Source organism: Carassius auratus, chromosome 34, assembly GCF_003368295.1.
Source record: "Carassius auratus strain Wakin chromosome 34, ASM336829v1, whole genome shotgun sequence".
NCBI lineage: Eukaryota > Metazoa > Chordata > Actinopteri > Cypriniformes > Cyprinidae > Carassius > Carassius auratus.
The window spans coordinates 346825-366216 of NC_039276.1; the positions used below are offsets into that span (position 1 = coordinate 346825).

The window sequence follows — 19392 nt, forward strand, 5'->3', positions numbered from 1 at the left end:
TTCGTAGCGGGATCGCGAATCATTTGAGTCAGTTATGGGGATCGTGAATCATTTGAGTCAGTTTGGGGATCGCGAATCATTTGAATCAGTTCGGGAGTTCGTAGCGGGATCGCAAATCATTTGAATCAGTTCGGGAGATTGGAGCGGGTTCGCGAATCATTTGAATCAGTTTGGGAGTTTGTAGTGGGTTCGCGAATCATTTGAGTCAGTTCGGGAGTTTGTAGCGGGTTCGCGAATTATTTTAGTCAGTTCGGGAGTTTGTAGCGGGTTCGCTTGTAAATTTTCAAATTGGCCATAACCTTTAATTCGTTGTTGCCAACTGGGGTGGCAGCAGGGGTGGCAAGGCTTTCAAATGCCACCCTATGCCACCCCGGTAGATCTGCCCGAGTAGGCTCATGGAACAAAATCCAATGGATCAAATCCAAATATTTTTACATTCAATATTGTTAATTTATTTTTAATCAGAATCAGAAAGAGCTTTATTGCCAAGTATGCTTGCGCATACCAGGGATTTGTTTTATTGACATAAGCTTCAGTATACAGAGACAACAACACAATAATAATAATAATAAAATAATAAATCAATTGTATAAACAGTTGTGCTAGATGATAATCGACTAGAACTGAGTAAGATGCAGGGATGTACTAGGATGGAGGGGTAACAAATAAATATATGGTTATTGCACATTTTTATTACATAAGTGGCGAGCATTTAACTGTTCATGAGGTAGACTGCCTGGGGAAGAAACCGGTCTTGTGCCCGACTGTCCTGGTATTTGCGGCTCTGAAGTGACGGCTAGATGGAAAAAAAATCACAGATGGGGCAACTTGGATGTGAGGGATCCATTTAGAAAAATATGGTATGGAAATAAGGTAGCATAATGTTATTTATGTTGCCAGTGTATGTTTATAGACTGAACCAATTTAATCTGATCTAGTTAAAAGCATACAAAGTAGCCATTTATTTGTATATATATGTACATTTTATTCAATACAATCCATTTCACACACCCATATAACTCAAGGCTTGGTCTACACCACAAAGCTAATCCCAGTAATCCTTATTTTACTAAAAAATAAAATACAATTTCATGTCAATCATCAGAAAAACAAACCACAACAATGAAAAACAGGATTAAACAAAAATCAAAAAAAAAAAAAAAGAAAATCATTATATTACTAGGCAATCTATGGACAAAAAACATCAAAATATGTAATTAAAATTACAAAATTACATAAGAAAATGAACTAAGATTTGAAATGATTATTAAACTAGTTCCTCTCTTTTGGTTGATATTTAAGTTAGTTTATCGCACAGTTATAGCTTAACATCCCAGATGCTAAGCAATGATGTTAAGTGAGGACAAAATGAGCTGCTATCAAAGTTACTAAGTGTAAGAAACCAGTCTTTATTTAAAATAATAATAACAATGCTTATAATAAATTAATTTGATCATATAGTTCCAGAAAAATGAAAAGGCTAAATGTGAGTGTTGACCACAAGATGTCATTGTCTGGAAAGTTGATTCTAAATGCCTGTCGGTCATAACAGAATGGGAAAATAACTGCATGATACACTTCAAGATTTATTCGAAGATTTAATTTATTATGAAATGAGTGTCTAAAATTAGTGTCTGGATGTGAATGACTTTTGTACTGTATGTAAATTCCCAAAATGAAATTGAAGTAGCAAAATCCAACTGAAGGCAGCCATGTTTTATTTTTATTTTTTCATATTAGCACCTTTAAGACAATTTGAAAGTGTTAAATCAAAGCCCTATATGAAACTATGATGGAAGCACTGGTTGCTTTAAAGGACAGTTCATAAAAAAAAGTAAAATTCTGTCTTTATTTACCACCTTCATATCATTCCAAAACCATATTAATTGTTTTGTGAATTTTAAGCTAAGTGTATGGAATAAACCACCTCAAACATTCCTCAAAAATCTTACAGCCATGGTCCCCATTCACTTTTACTGTAAGGAAAAGAGCAGCTTGGACATTATCTATAAATATCACCATTTGAGACCAACTAAAAAAAAAAGCTTAAAAAAGGTATTAGGTGGGGAAATAATGACAGAATCTTAATTTTGGGGTGAACTTTCCCTTTGAAATTGAATGGGTGCAGCTGTAGAATAATGTTCAATCATGACCCAAACCGTTTGCTTGTGCAGAACCATGTGGTCTGAAGTTTTTCAGCTGTTCCATGAAACCTGGATTTGGACATGAGGCCGGACGAGCTGATTTCACCAGCGCAAACGTGTCCCCAAATGGCTGATTTTCCTTCAACATCAGATATCCAATGACGACCGAAACAGAACGTGAAACTCCAGAATTGCAGTGGACAAGTACAACTCCTTTCTAAAGAGAAAAATGAATTGTTCAGTCAGACAGCAAGAAAATAAATCGTTTCCAGAAGCTACTGGAATCCCTCTGTGGAGGCATTTAATTTCACATCATTACATACTCCATTATTAAGCATGTAATTAATCCAGTGCTAATGGCAAGGAATTACAAAATTGCAAGTTACGGGTAAGTGAACCACTTTCAGCCTAGTTGAGAAGAACATTATTTCATTAACTGAGCTGTTGTTTCCCTTTGCATCATAGAAGACATGGTAAATTAGGAGACAGGAATCACTCTATATTTGTTTCACAGAGGAATGGAAACTTATTTCCAGCAGCCATTGTAATCATAAACCTTAGTGAATTTGAATCATGAGGCAGTGTCAGGTTGAGGGTGACTGTCGACACTATTTAGTAAAGAGGTTGTATGACAAACAATGGCCCGTTAGTGATATGATCTTTCTACAACTTGCTAAATAATGCATTGTGAAAACTCAAACATCCATTATTCAGCATGCCACACCGTTACCTAGAATAATGAACGGAATTAGCCATTGGGCGACCGTGCAGTATCACATAGGCCAGGCGTTAATGCCCAACATGCAGGAAATTACACAGAGAGAATGCACCTCTGTACACTGGTGTTACACTATGCAAAAGTGCAAGATTTGTGCAAAAACATTCTTGGAAAACACATGATATTAATGTGATGTATGAAACAAAAGGCAAATGTTACCTCAGCTTTAGCCTGGTCGATAAATTGTGCACATTCCTCGATATATGATGTGATATTAGTGTCAGGTAGATCCAGTATGCTCAGTGTTTTATAGATGAACAGGTCAGGAAATGCATTTTCCACACCATACGCAACATTTAATATATGTGTGACCTGAAATCAATGGAAACACATTATAAGTCTTAAAAGAAAGTTATTTTTCAAAAAATACTATAAAAATTAACTCACCTTATATTTCCTCAAAGTGCCAAAGTCATGAGCGGCATCTTGTGACCCTTTGAAATGAAGATAATTAAAATGAATTATTATTACAATATAATGGAATAGAATAGAATAGAATAGACTTTATTATCCCATTTTTTTTTTTATTTGTCTTAGACTTTAATACTACAGCTATCAATCGACATCACACACGTATAACATATACCACACAACTCCAAGATAACAATAATAGCAATAATAATAATTTTAAAATTACTTATTAAATTACACAAGTCTTTAAAAATACAAATTTATCAATACAATATATGAAAATGTACATAAAATAATTTATAATAGTGTTTTATACCATTTGTATTTTATTCTTATTTATAATTCTAATTTTAGATACAATTATATAAACATACATTTTACTTAATGCATACATTAATTATTCAATATACAACAAAAATGATACATAAAATGATTTGTCTAGTCGAGTCAAGTCAAGTCTGATTTATTGTCAATTCTTCCACATACTACAAACATACAGAGAATCGAAATTGCGTTACTCTCAGACCCCCGGTGCATACATATAACATTAACAGTAGAGCCTAAAAATCTAGATCAAATATAAAATATAAGAAACAACTATGCAATAAGGGAATGTAAATAATACATAATAAAATAAAAAATAAAGTTAAATAAAGCAGCGCAAGGCACATAAAATCCTTGTTAAATTGTTAAAAAAAAAAAAAAAAAAAAAATATATATATATATATATATATATATATATATATATACACATTTTATACAGATTTAGATAGAAATGTCTATTCCAAATGATCAAACAGCCCATCCCGAGAGTTTATTACACTTGGAGTACTTTTGTACTTTTCTAGTGTCAAATGAGAAGATCAACTACTCACCAAGTAATAGATACGGTTTAATATATCCAACTTGAAGGTCCCAGTTATTATCCTGAATATATCCGCATGCAGTTTCAGGCTGTACTGTTTCCTCAACCACATGTACAGTGGAGCCTTTCCATGTCTCAATGATCCGCCTGCCGCTCAAAGTCGTTACTCTGGTGCATTGTTTCCGCAAATTAGCTTTGGAGAAGGATTTTATTTCTTGTGCGAGCGACTGCATCACATTTGCGGTGGAGATGTCCAAGAAGAAATGTAAAGGACCGAATTTAAGTTGCTCGTTGCTCCCTCACTAGTGGACTAATGCCCGTCTACATTTCTGTGACCTCGATACTACCTGAAAACTGAGAAGATTCATCAGCGCACCTCAGCATAATTACCTGGGGAAGACCAAAACAGCAGTGACACCCAAAGGAGAGAAATATAATTGCATATATGTCTTTGGTGGAGCCCCATTCGAATACGTTTTAAAAAACCTTTTTTTTTTTTTGATATACACTATACTGTTCAAAAGTTTGGGATCAGTAGGCCTTATATGTGTCTCTTCTGTTCATCATGGCTGCATTTATTTGACCAAAAAAATACTGGGAAAAAAACAGTAATATTGTAAAATATTATTAACATTTAAAAGAATAGTTTTTAATTTTAATATAGTATAAAATATTATTTATTTCTGATAGGCAAATCTGATTTTTTAGCATCATTACGCCAGTCTTCAATGTCAAGATCGTTCAGAAAACATTCTAATATGCTGATTTATCTATGTTTGAAACATTTTTTTCATGATTATTTGATGAATAAAGTTAAAGCATTATTTAATATAGAAATCTCGTCAAAGTAGTCTTTACTGTTACACATCCTTGCTGAATAAAAATATTAATTTATTATTTCTACAAAAAATACTAGACATTGAGCAAGCACTACAAATGCCATTTGTTAATGGTTTCTAAATTATATTTATTAAATTACACTTTCATAAAAACATTTCAAATTTGTGTTGTTGACGTTGCATTTATACGATTTTGATCAGCATAATTTATTTCATTGCTCGTTTGACAGCATTTGCTAATCTTCAGCTATTCAACTCTTTAGCATAAATAATCTCGATTTCTTTATCTAAACAAAAAAGTAATATTGTAAAATATTATAATAGTTTTCTATTTAATAAACTATAAAATATAATTTATTTCTGAGATGTAAAACATTCTAATATGCTGATTTATCAATGTTGGAAACAGTTTTTTTTAATGATTATTTGATGAATAAAGTTAAACAGCATTTATTTAATATAGAAATCTTGTCAAACTAAATAAGTCTTTACTGTCATACATCCTTGCTGAATAAAAACATTAATTTATTTCAAGAAAGAAAGAAAGACTTCTACAAAAAAGACTAGACTCAGACATTAAGCAAGCACTACAAATGCCATTTTTTATGGTTTACTGGTGAATTATATGTAGTAAATTGGCTACACTCAACAATCCATCTTCTCAACAGCACGAGGGGGGCGGAGGTCCTGCAGAGGGCTCTGGTCACATGACGTAATGACGTCGTTGCCGGAAGCAGCCTCGTTCTGGCCGTCAGGGCAACACCTAGAAAAAAAAAACCACTCGTCCCCGACGACGCGCCTCAAGCCCGTAATATGGGCGGATTTTAACACTAAAAACCTATTCGTTCTGGCGCCTTAACCTTTAACACTACACGAGGAATCCGTTGTGTTGTGTCTTAGCTCGTTTTAACGGACGTTTGAGCCATGTCTCGGGGCGCGCTGCAGCCGAGCCAGCAGAAGCTGGCGGAGAAACTGACGATCCTCAACGACCGCGGCATCGGGATGCTCACGCGCATCTACAACATCAAGAAGGTGAGAATAAGAGCTACTTGCATGTGTGTTTCGGACAGTTGCTGTAAGCGCACACATATACACACAAGAGGTTGATGGGGCCAGGCCCTGATTGTGTGCGTGCGCGCGTGTGTGTACGCGGGACACAGCCATAAATCAATGTTTACGCTGTATTCTGCATTACTGGCTCATTTGAATGAGATTTAGTACAGGCTTCGGCCGAAACGAGTCGATCTGATCCATGTAAATAATGATTGTTTTAATGGTGAGCTGAGGATAAGTCTTGTCTTAGGTTTACATCCCCTGCGATCATAAAGCAAGATGCCATGTTGTACATCTATGTAACGTTACTGGCACTGTCTATTCAATGCACAAATCCATGATTGAGAAGTCCTGTGAATATTGTGTGTCCAGACTAGGACCCTAAAGCATTTATAATGACCCATCTACAGAGGATAATCTAATCCAGACATCTCAGCTCTGAAAGCGTGAGATTTTACAAAGATCTGATTGTGGCTAGTTGGTAGTGGCACGACAGTGCTTGATAAATCAAATCTTTCTGTTTGATATGTCAATGGGTGTGTTGAAAACGGCAGACTAAGCCCTTGCACTCCTTCAGCCGTCATACCTGAAGCCCAGGATATGTCTGACAGATGTCAGGTCTGTAGGACTCTAAAGCACATCTGCTGGTGGTTTGACACTGTTGTGTCCTGCAGTTTTGCTATTTCATCAATTCCTTTTGATAGAAACAAAGTGTAATTGTTTGAGTTGTAATAAAAAGAATTGGGCTTTAAGATTCAGAGGCATTATGGGATATTAAACATATTTGGGTGAATATCACAGAATCAACATTATGTCTGGATCATATTTTAATACAAAATAAAAATAAATTTTGCTTAAATGTTTTATATTGTGACATTATTTTCATGGCAATTTAAGCAGATATTCCCCCGGAAATTCTCATTTTGTTTTTGGGATAGAAATCCCTCATATTAATATGTACATTGTGCCCTATTTTTTTGTTTTTTTACTTTAAGTGCACAAATGTGAATTTGGCTGGAAAGTGCTTCATTGTCACAAAGTAATTATGGTATTTATTTATTTAGTTTTTTTTTTTTTTTTTTTCTCTCTGAATGTTCATAAGGTTCCCCTAGCAGTCAGAGGAGTGAAATATCTTGAATCATGCAAACATCACACACAAATTAAAGCCTGTCGTTTCTAGTCCGCATGCTCAAATAATTTTTTTTCTTTCCCATTGCTTATAAAGCCAGTTTCTAAGGTTTTTGAGAAAGGCTTAGCATTGAGGCTAGCAGTAATGAAAGCAGTCCAGATTAGAGGTCGACGAGTGGATTAAAATCTCGAGTGGGTTTTAATATTAGTTACATATTAATCATTAAAGTTAGTCCATAGTTCATTAACTAATGTTAACAGAAGAAACTTTAAAATAAAAAAATGTCAGTAATTGTTCAAATTAACACACTTCTACAGCTTTCATTTATCTTAATATTAGTTATGCAAAAGCGTAGCGTTGCATCTAGGAAAATTCGCAGGTATTGACTGAACGCATCCCGTTCAATTCAAGCGGTGGTCTGAAACTGTTTAAGCACCAAATGAGCAAAAGCTTACTTCAAGGATGAACAAAGTGAGATATATGTATTTGAAGTCATATAAAAAATAAAAAAACAGAGCAAACAGAGAAAACATCAATATATATTATAATAAAACATACTTTATTAGAGCCACAGAAAGACAAATGTTTCATGTTTCTAAGGAGAAGTAAATTCATTATATACATTAACAATGATTTGAGGCAGATTTAATGTAATTTAATGTAAAACTGTGTGAATTGCGCTCTTTGGCGGGGTAGGATTTATTTTGGCTGCGTGAATGTATCAATTTCTCGCATAACGGCTTTAAAACTGACACTTTGCTGGCTAACAAATGCATTAATGTGAGCAGTTGGATATAGACTAATGCAAATAGATGATAAATAGATGGGGCGGTTTGAGAGTTTGACTAGGGATGGGTCACGATTTTCAGATATTTGATTATTTGATTTAATTACAGAATATCGATTAAGCTGTGCGACTATTTTCTAAGGATGTGAACCGTGCCCGAGGGCATCTGACCCCCAAAGTCCGGTTTGGTTGACTGTGATCGCTCCGTGCTGCACCTGGACGCGGTTGGTTGGAAGAGGTGGGACAGAGGGCGGTTCAGTTTAATTATGGTGCAGTAAGCATCCAGTGTGAGCGCTAACCGCACAGGAGCAGGGAACTACTGTGCAGCATGATTCGGTGAACATTTCTGCAATAGATCTATAAAGCAATATATTGTGAGAGGGTCTTCTGTGTCACCGCTTCCCAAAAGACTCAAAATAATAAACCACAAAGTTAACAAAACGATGAACTCCACAATGCTGAACGAGAAACTTTCTGTTTCCCATGTATTAAGTCATGATTATGAGCTAGATGCATTAAAATGATTTGTTATTTGTTAAAGGAATAAAATGTTATATTCCACTGGTTAATAACTATAAACATTTTACCGCCCATAGGATATCTAAAAAAAATTCTCTGTTATGTAGATTTTTCTGAAGTAAATAACTATGTGACTATTTACAAGCTTTTAATTATGGTATGGTATAGGGCTGGGCGATATATCTAACGATATGATCATACGCATCTAATCAGTAAAGCTGCTTCCTTGATCACTGCTAAAATCACCATCACCTGCTTATAACTGGAGTGGCATTTAATAAACAGAGCCGTAGATCGCTGACAAGCTACGCAATATCCCGTTCATTATCGAAGGTGATTCATCTGCGATAATGAACGTGATATTGCGTAGCTTATCAGCGATCTACGGCTCTGTCTATTAAATGCCACTCCAGTTATAAGCAGGTGATGGTGATTTTAGCAGTGATCAAGGAAGCAGCTTTACTGATTAGATGCGTATGATCATATCGTTAGATATATCGCCCAGCCCTAGTATGGTAAAATATGAAATAGGTTATTTTTATAAATACAGGTGTTAAAATTAATGTTCACATAAGTGCCGTCATTCAGGATGTTCACAATATGTTTTAGCGCATATGTGTTTTAAGCCTAATATCCATGGCTGAATTAATCTATTCTAATCTTAATTAATCTGTAAACTTTTTTTAAAATGCGATTTATGGTCATGCTCATTTTAAAAATAGAAATGTCCTAGGCTCCTACAGCCTTGTGAGCAGTTGATAATTGACTGTTATGTTAATAAGTGGCGTCATTCGGTTATGCTATATTAATATGTTAATGTAGCAATCATACAACCATCAATTGGCTTGGATTAGGATAGAGTATTCTGTAATGAATTAAACAGTTTGTTATCATACATATTGAAAGCCTGAATAGTCTCTCTCCCTCTCTCTCTTTTAATGGGTGTGTGTTTATGCGTGTGAGTGCATGGGTGCATGCATGGGAGGGGTGCGATTTTCAACTACTAATCGAATAATACCCAGTGATTATCGAATATTACTTTTGCATAAAATGCACATCCCTAATTTTGACTGTATGATAACCTTAAGCATTTTTTTTTTTAACAAAGCAAGAATGTGTTCCCCTCACAAACACATTCATATAAACCCTCAAATCAATATTTAGGATTTTCTTCCAATAGTTTGTGCATCATGAACAGTGAGTGATCTGCCTGCTGCAGTATTTTTCTCTTTGTGTCCTTTGTGTCTTCAGCATCTCTGGCCTGTGTTAACAGGTGTTAATTACATTTTGGAAAATGATTGCATTGCAACGCAGTTTGTGCAAGTCCAGAACAGAGACAAGTCGCAATAAGACAAAAAATGTCCGGTTGCTGATAGTATAAGTTCCAGGGGCAGCTCCTTAAATTCGGCCATCCTACACACACGTGACTGACCGCTCGCTCACACCAACAGGAGGAGGAGGGCTGTGTTACTCTCTACACTGCACTCAATCTGAGGGTTTCTAACACTTTCAGTCTTTGAGGAGAGTGCATACCGGCATAATGGTATAACAGAAAATATTAGTGGTTGTGAAATTTTAAAATCGTTGTATACCTTGAAACTGGTAATAGGCCCATGCCTAATGGCAACAATCATGACATTAAACATTTGGGTCAGATTAGCGTGGCGTGTATTTTGGTCACATTGTTTTAACTGCTTGAGGTAAGGCGAATGTTTGCATCCTCTCAGCCTTGATGGTAAACATACTGCTGTTCTTTCTTGCTAATGCAGCATATATACAAAACAAATCTTCATAATTTTCATAATGATATGAAAATATGCACCACAGTGTAGTATATTTCCAGCAATCAACTATCGGTGCCGATTAATCGGTCGACCACGAGTCCAGATCACAGGAGAAAGTAGGCTAGTGGAAGATCAGCGCTGTTAGCTTTTTTCCCTCCCTCTGGCCTTGAACTCACTCAGATATGTGATGTGAATTCATCAGTGTGTGTGATGCCCGTTTAGAGAGCATGAAGGTCTCTGGAGTGCCGCCTGTCTCTCCATGCCCACTGATGTCACTTGTGTATGTCTGACCTCACTCATTCAAAGTCATCGGGGGTCAACCTAATATTAGTCATATTCTGCTGTTCTTCTGTACTCCCATGCACCAGATCCATTCAGAATACAACAAGGTAGAGTATTTACCTTGTTGTATTTTCAATTTATTTCCAATAATTTTTTTATTAATCTCATTATTTAATATTGTATTATTTCTGTCAAATTTAGTTGAGGGATGGCTTTTCCACAGGAATAGAAATTGGGATACATGCTTTTGGTAGTCCTGTTGCCTAGCAACTGGCAGGCATTGCATTGAATGCTGCTCATGTTACAATGTGTTGGATACAGAGAGGGAGTTAAAATTATGTTCATAGATGTTTATTTGATTCTGAATACATGACATGACTAGGGATGCACCGAATGTTCGGCAACCAAAATTTAAATAGCAAAAAAAAAAAATGACGTGACGTGATCAAATAGAGGTGCGTGCTAATGCAGCAAACATGATGGCAGTGAGGAAACATTTAAAGCTGTCCGAGAAAGATGCAAAAATTATTACAAGATCCGTCAGCGAGAGACTGTTTAGTACTGCATCACATGTCTTCGATTTTGGTGGTTACTGTATGATGATTGAAATCACGAAATGCCCTTAAACAATTAAAAAAACTGAAGAATGTTATGTTTTTCTAATACAATCATGAATTGCATGTCAAACTGCGCTGCATGCGCCAGAGTTCAAAGTCAAAAGCGCGAGGAAAATCTGTGCTGAAACAGTGTTACTCGTCAGCTGCTCAGTAACATTTTTATGATTTTTTACAAGGCATGTGACAATGTGATCCGTGCAAAAAACGTCTTTCCAGATTCTTAATGAGAATCATTTGTCAACAAAAGTTGACTGAGGTATTCCTGTGGGTTTCTGCCAAAATAAAAGCTGAGAAAAATAACCCTCCAACATTAATACATTTTATTATTGTAATTTTACTGAAAAATAAAACAAATAAAATAAAAAATGTAAAGTAAAAAAAATATATATTTATTAATTACAACAGCTATATTAATACATTTATTTTCACATTTACACAGTGTTCAGACTGGGATCTATAATATTTTCTAATGTTTTAAAAGAATTTTTTGCTGCTCAGCAAGGCTGCATTTATTTGTACGATAAAAAGTACATGTCTGATTCAAGAACGGGGTCTAAAAATGAACAAAGGCCTCCTGTAGTTAATCAATGCGTTTTTTTGTAACAAAAATTTCCATATTCAAAACTTAATAATCACTTTAATGTAGCTTGTGCCAACAGTTGTACATGGAAGCAGCTCTGGGGGGGACCTGAAAAACCACGTTCGGTATTCAGCCTTTGGCCCAGTGTTTCATTTTTTTAAACTTCGGCTAAGTATTTTTATTTAGGTGCAGCCTTAGAAATTACGTTTTTTTTGTTGTTGTTGTTGTTTTTTTTGCTATTTTTGCTTTGTAATATTTAATATCTAAGCCAACAGAATTAGAATCTTTGTTTTTCATATAGGTTTAGGCTATAACTTAAATAGACATATTCACCTCTCATCTTGCTTGTGCAATTTAAGCATAGACTGATAACCGTCTACTCTGACTTAGTTTTAAACATGAGTTGTGGTAAATGCTTATTGGATTTAGCATAACTTAGTTTTAGTTGGAAGCAAAACCGTGTCACAGCAGAATCTTTCCATGGAAACAACCTCAGGAAGTGCATTCTTATCTCACAGTGTGTTTAGCTCAACATGAAATCCTAAGAGACCCCTTTTTCACCAAAAGAATGCTGGTGCCAAAGACAGTGCCCAAACCTGGAACCATTCTGGGATGAGTTTCCTGTACAATGATGGAATTTGCTGATAAACTGCCATAGTGTGATTCACTGTTGAAAAAACTTGACTAGCTAGTCTTGACTGTTTCCCAAAATTCTAGTAACATGGTAGCACCTCCGTCATTTGAACCATGTTGAGTTGACTCTACAGTATATGACTGTTGGTAATGATGTAAAGCAAAGGTGTTGGAGTAATGATGTCTACAAGATCACAATATTAGAAGATTCTGTCATCATTTACTCACCTTCAAGTTTTTTCATACCTGTATGATTTTCTTTCAGCTGTTAAACACAAAAGAAGGTATTTTGAAGAATGTTGGTAACTAAACCAACACCATTGACTTTTATAGTATGGAAAAAAAAATACTTTGGAAGTCAATGATACTGTCAGCGGATTGGTTACCAGCATTATTCAAAATATATTCTTTTGTGTTGAAACTCATACAGGTTTGGCACAATTTTTTTTTTTTAAAGTGAGCAGCTTCCACTTGGGCTGGATCAGAATATTCGAATATTCGTTTGGTGGGTTGTAATTGGGCGTGACTTTGCCACTCTGTTGCCTGGCTACAAGTTTCTCCAAACAGCCAAGTAAATGCTATGCCAGCTACGCTATGTTAAATATAAAAAAGAAAATGTCTTCAGTAAACATTTGCGCTTATTGATATTATACCCGTCGTCGCCTTCTGTTTATTTTATTTTTCACATCAAGAGCTGTCTTTTTTTATTTGTTATTATTAGTAAATCTTAATATCAGAGCTCCGTTAGTGCCACAGATGAAAATGAAACTGTATCCGTGTGACTGGCCCAGATCGGCACTGAATGGAATGGTTAAGCAAAGAGAACCGTTCGGCCAGATGGTGGAAAAGCGTCTTATGAATCACCCATGAGTAAACGTCATGAATCAGTTCATCTGGAAGAGAAGACAAAAATACAGAAGACCTCAGCTGCATGGCAGCACTTTATATTGAGTGAGGACAAGACAAAGGCAGTGTGCAAGATATGTGATTTGAAACTGGCCTACCACAACAGCACATCAAGTTCTGTAAGTTGTTGGTGTAAAAAAAAAAAAAAAAAAAAAAAATCCTCTATGTTAATCTTTTATCCTCCATGTTAATCAGTAATTTATTCATTAGTTTATTCATTCTGAACGTGTCTCATGCCTTTTGAAAAGCCCCTGTGACAACTTTTGTACCTTTTTTTTTTTCTGAAAGTGTGTAAAGAAAATCCAGCACATAGGAAAAATTAGTTATTCTTTCGAGAGCTACACCTCTAGGAGTAACAGTTAAACTAAATTCAAATGAATGAGCACATTTAGTGCTGTACTTGTATCATGTAGTACTCTTACCTGCTATTACTTCAGATTGAAATTGCACTGATAGTCAAAGTTGCTAAAGTATAGATTCAGTTTGCGGTCTATTACGGTTCACTGTAATTGGCCCTTTGGTCTTATTCTGTGCATGAGATGCTTTGATGCATTGGAAGCAGATAATAATGACATTTTTGTTTGTTTGTTTGTCTGTTTTGTTTGTTTGCTCGCTCTATTCTTGCAGTCTGTTTCTGTTCGTCATTCTTTAAGTTCTAATTTCAGTCATTTTGTGAACATGTTTGGTTCCCTTTTACTTGCATGGATTATATTTCTTTGACTAATCACCAACTTCCTGGTCTTTTCTTGAACATGGACGTGAATTCTGAACTCAGCCCACAGTGTTCCTGGCCCCGGAGGAGTGAATTCTGCATGGTGTCAATGTTAGCTCTGGGAACGACTGCCTCTCAATGCACTGTGTGACCCAACTGACCCCTTTGCGTCCCTCCTTAGGACTCGAACCAACACACTAACCGGAACGACTTCCAATTAGTTCCCAAAGCTAATTTGTTTTGAAGTGAACATGCATGGTAGACGTTGGAACCTGTGTTTATGTGTAATTTTTTTCTCTTTCTGTTACAATGCTTCCCCAGCAAGGACAAGTTTGGAAGGTTTGCACAGCTTTTCACCTTCCTAAAATCTCAGCCCCCCCTTTCCCCCAGCTCTCCTACCAGTTTCATGTCCCATGATCTTTCTGTACGCAACTCACAAAAAAAGGCCCTTCCCAAACTGTAACACGTGCAGGACTCTTCTGTTTAATCTTTGATTTATTTCTGTTTCTTTAAAGAAGGGAGTTTTGATTGTTGTTTTCAGTCTTAAACTTATGCCAGTCTTGCAGATGTTGAGTGCTGAGTGCTGGGTGATATCGCTTAAACATTTCCTCAATTATATATCTCAAGATTTTATCTGCATTTTGGCAGATTGTTAATTTATGTATATGTCTTCTGAAATAGCTCATGATTTTTTTAAAGGAGCCATTATTTCAACAGCCATTGTTACTTTGTGTATTCAAAATGTTTTTTTCAATTAGTAAAAAACTAATATTTTTCATCTTAAAATTATAAACTATACTAAAAACAAAGATCAATAGTTTTGTCAATGTCAGATCAATAAATATGTATCCCTGTTTTTTTCAGTATTAATACATGTTCATAAAATGCCTCAAATTTGCTGCTATATAGCGTTAGCTATATAATGACTAAAGTAAACATTTTTTTAATTTTTTTTATAAATTACTAATAATGGCCAATTCACCACTATCGCCCAGCCAAATATATTTAACTATGAACCTTTGCTTACATTTGTTGGGGTAATATTATTCATGCACAAGGCTTATTTTTATTTTTCCCATTTTTTTTCCCTTTATTTGTTTGTTTTATTTTTACCATCCTCCTTATTTTCACAAACTTTTCTTTTAACTGCAAAGCACTAGTTGAATGTCAGCACCATAAAAAACAAGGAAGAACATAACCAGTCATTTTTGAGGCAAAGTGTAGATTCTCTATGGGTTTATTTACTCACTTCACTGTGATTGGCTGTGTTAAATTATCAGTGGGCACAGTGGAGCTAATGTAATTTAAATTTAATGGGTTTCATTCTGTTATCCTGAGCTGATTGCCGGTTTGCATTATTTCCAGGGTCTGAGTGTCAGTTTGCTAGGCATGCAGTGTTTTTTTTGTTTTTGTTTTTTTTTGTTTATTTTGGGAACGACCTAATGGGCTTAGTTTAAAAACACGTTGTCTTACAGCACCTATAGCCTCTGTGTGTTGCCGTGCACACTGGAATGGTCTTGAGGTTCGATGCTGCGTTAGTCATAGGTGCATGTAACATGTCATGTGACCATACACACTGCCCTGCCTCAGCTGCACGTCCACTGACGCGTTCCAGCTCCTTCACTCTGTAAGATGCTCACCTCTTACAGAACAGCCAGCCAATCAGACACACTGTCCAGCAAACCCACCATCTCTCTCTGGCTCTCTCTCTCTCTCCAGGACTGTTTCTGATCATACACTGCTGTCTGTGTTCCACTAACTGCTCTCCAACTTCTCACGCAGCACCTTGTCTGTTTGAAGAGCATTTTCAATTCTGTCCTCCCTTTTCCTCTTCTTCCCTTTTTATCTGTCCTTTCATTAGGGTTGGGAATCCAGAACTTTACAATTTTTAAAACAAAACCCCAAAACAATGTACTAAATTACGTATGTCGTTATGTGCTTACGTTCTTAATTGATTGTGAATAGACACTGTGCCCAACAAAATACTAGGATATAAATAATCAATTAAAAAAAATCTATATTTTTGTTTCATCATACTGTAGTTTGATTCCTAAACAAATTTCTCTTTTTAACAGATTGTTATTGATCAAAAGAGTCAAACATATATCTTATCTTTTAAAAAATAAAATATATTTATGTGTTGTAAGTATATTTGGTATATTGGACTATAATCAATTATTTTGTGCTCCCTAAAAGGTTCTAAAAACCATGATAACCATTGAATCATTAAATTCCTTTTGATTCCCATTCCTACTTTCTATTCTACATGTCCTTCTTTCACGTTCAGTCTCTATTTTCAGTCTCAACATTCTGGTTCTTTCTTCTTCTTCTTCTTCTTCTTCTTATTATTATTATTTGTTTCTTCCACTGCATTTTCTAACTGTGATCAAATCCCTGCACTTTACCTCACTTTTCATCTTCTCTGATCTGTCTCAGACAGTTTGAATCTTTGTCTCATGATCAGTGGAATATCTGTCAGTTTTCTGCACGTTCACAGTGGTCGTGTCCGAGCTGTTGCACATTTAGCAATGATGTTTTTCCCTGTTCGTTGTAGGCCTGTGGAGATCCCAAGGCAAAGCCTTCTTACCTGATTGACAAAAACCTGGAATCAGCCGTGAAATTCATCGTTAGAAAATTCCCAGCCGTCGAGACACGCAACAACAACGTAAGTTTCATTTCATGAATCAAGTATGTTTCAATGACTCTGAGTGAATGTTGTGATATTGATGATTTAATAATGGTTCACTCATGTTTAGATTATAATTCTAATTGATTTTTGATGTATTAAAGGTGCTGCAAGTGGATTTGTTTTTTATTTTTTTATTTTATAACCTTTTACAGCACCTTTAATCAGTCCAAATTTGTGTTAAAAGAAAGTGTTGCATGTTTTCTCCTGCTTTCAGTGGTGCATCAGTAAATTAGGTTTTCCATGTTTAGGTTTTCCAAATTAGGTTTACCATGTTTACCAAGGATCCTCCCAGTTTTTCAGTAGACAGTGGAAGGTGTTTTTTTTTCTTTCTCTGTTTTCTGTTATTATATCAGATCAATCAAAATTCATAATTTTAAGAATACTCATCAATGCACCAGATAATAACGCCCCTTTTCAAATTTGGTGCCGTGACCCGGATCATATCAGATGTTATGCACTATTCTCAGAGTTGCTGATAATTTTGATGAGTTTAATATTAGAAGTACACATAGTAAAATGAACAGTATCTAATCCAATGTTAGTGTTTGTTCAACAGCAAACTTGGAGAATAGTTTCTCTATGTCAGTGGTTCTCAACCTTTTTTTTATATATATATACAGTATTTCCACTGTATATATGAAAAAGCTGCTTGTTAAAAAAAAAATTATCGATGCATTTAAATAATAGTGGTTAATTAATTTAATATATTAGATACATTTGCCACAATTAATTTTAAGATTCCAAAAGCTAAGACCTCTATTAAAAATATGTATGTTCAGAAATAATTAAGAGAAAATAAAAGAAATATGATTTGTTTATTTTAAGAGCTATGTTATTTTAATGTGTCATATTACGTTTGATGAGACTCCGCAGTGGGCCCCGTTTGAGAATGACTACCCTAATTGATGACTTTAGATCTTTAGCAAATATACAGCTTTTTACACATCCCCTGTGCTGATATTAAGTGGATGTGGTGTTGTGTGACAGTTGTTGTAGTAGTGAAACAAGTGCTCAATAATCTGTTTTCTGTGTTTCAGCAGTTTTAGTCTCCCATTTGATTAGCATCATACCCCTTTCAAAACCACAGTCACCAAGCCCAGTCCCTTCTGTAACGCTTTGTTGCCATTGCCACAACCCTGTACATCTCGGAAGCATGTTTATCATGCTGTTCAGTGGTTACCATGGTGCTCATTCCTCAACCATCAGCAAGTGATTTAAACGTCAATGCTTATGGTTGGCAAATATGGAAAATGGAGGTTTAGTTTGAGATCATTGTAAAAACACAATGATCCAAACCAATGTTTTTTTTTTTTTTTTTTTTAATTATATGTTTGATGTAGTGTCAGGTTTATTAGGTCAGAACATGAGGTGATGTCCTCAGAGAGGAGCTTTCCCAGGTCTGACGGGCTTTCCAGGAACTTTTGGCCACACTAAACTTGTCCACAACATCACAAATAGGATGTATGCTTAATGTGGAATAATTTTTGTGTGGATCAGTCCATACAACCCAGAACAAAGATGCAGTCACCTTTTCCCCACTGGTGTTTATCAGATTAAGAAATGTCATTAGGAACATAAATCCAGCCCATGTTGCTTTAGGAATGTAGGCATGTCATAGATTCACACTTCTACTGGTTTTTCTCATGCATTCCTGCTATTACAGTCTGTGGTCTCTGTGCACACCTCAAATAAATTGACCTGCTATGGGGAAAGTACACTTACCCCCTAGTTATTTGTCTCTGGTACCCCTTTTCCGCCGAGAAGATCCTAGTGCCAGTGTCAGTACCTATTCTGAAACAATTATGCAAATGTTTCAGCAGGATTTTCTTCAAGGCTAGACCACTCCTGTTTCGTACATTTGGAAGCAGCCGATTGATGTTTCTTTATCATTTGACTGACACTACTTTTTTTTTCTCCATTTGTTCATAAATAACATTTAATTTACAAAAGTCATTTTGTTCTTGAAATGTGAATTGAGTGCAAATAAATATGTTTTAGGTTTACATAAATTTTATGCTACATCAAAAGCAATGTGGTGGTATTAAAACTGATATCATTCTGCCTTCAAGTAAATGGATATTTGTGCCTGTCCTAAATCCAAGAGCCAACTCTGGAATATCAGTGAGCACCTTTTTGGAGGAAAAGGGGTAAAGATGACATATAACCCGAGTTTTTGTTCATAAGCCACAAAGGTGTTTTTTTAAGGGGGGTTGGGGAGAACTGGAAAATCATCAGCATCATGGATTTACCTTAATTTATTTAATGGGATGGTCACATAACAAATTAACCAAACATTTATTTGTTATGTGTGCTATACAATATGATTTTCATATTCATTCCATATCTCAAGTGTGTGTTTTGTGTTACTTTACAACCAACCACCATGTCTGTTTGAAGTGTTGTATATTTCAGATGCAGCTTTGCCTTCTACTTTGTGTTAAAGATGTTTAACTGCTTCTCGCAATGATGTGGAGCTGTGTCATGTTTAACTGTGTTTCAGTTGCCTTTTAGAGTTGTTTTATATTTCCTTTTTTGTTTCTCGTTTTTTTGCTTTTTTTTGCATGCTTAACATGGCTTTTTCTGGATTATTCTTTTGGTAAGTTTGGACTCCATGTGAAGTCCCATTTGCTTTATTTAGTTCTGGCTCTTATGTATATGTAGTTT

At 35.5% G+C, this 19392-nt stretch overlaps 2 protein-coding genes across 6 annotated transcripts in view; one reads left to right on the plus strand and one right to left on the minus strand.

The window, feature by feature from the left end:
- Positions 1–1695: 1695 nt before the first annotated feature.
- LOC113053716 (dual specificity protein phosphatase 19-like) lies at positions 1696–4806 on the minus strand. The gene is made up of 4 exons (XM_026218996.1): positions 4209–4806; positions 3310–3356; positions 3082–3234; positions 1696–2361 (listed from the first exon to the last, which is right to left on the minus strand). The coding sequence occupies exons 1-4, from the start codon at positions 4429–4431 to the stop codon at positions 2143–2145; spliced, it is 642 nt and encodes a 213-aa protein (XP_026074781.1). The 5' UTR covers positions 4432–4806; the 3' UTR covers positions 1696–2142.
- Positions 4807–5757: 951 nt separating this feature from the next.
- The window catches only part of LOC113052875 (nck-associated protein 1-like), a 51487-nt gene continuing 37852 nt past the window's right edge, over positions 5758–19392 (plus strand). For 2 of the 5 annotated variants that reach the window (XM_026217315.1, XM_026217316.1), the window contains exons 1-3: positions 5758–6069; positions 14361–14378; positions 16594–16704. In XM_026217315.1, coding sequence (XP_026073100.1) covers positions 5962–6069; positions 14361–14378; positions 16594–16704 — 237 coding nt within the window. In that variant the 5' untranslated portion in view covers positions 5758–5961. The remainder of the gene's footprint in view (positions 6070–14360; positions 14379–16593; positions 16705–19392) is intronic. The other 3 variants (XM_026217318.1, XM_026217317.1, XM_026217314.1) reach the window with 2 other exon arrangements.

Coding starts and splice junctions, on each gene's coding strand:
- LOC113053716 (XM_026218996.1), bottom strand. CDS start 4,431: ATGCAGTCGCTCGCACAAGAAATAAAATCCTTCTCCAAAGCTAATTTG. Junction 3,357..4,208: donor TAAACCGTATCTATTACTTG/GTGAGTAGTTGA, acceptor TTCATTTCAAAG/GGTCACAAGATGCCGCTCAT. Junction 3,235..3,309: donor GCACTTTGAGGAAATATAAG/GTGAGTTAATTT, acceptor CATTGATTTCAG/GTCACACATATATTAAATGT.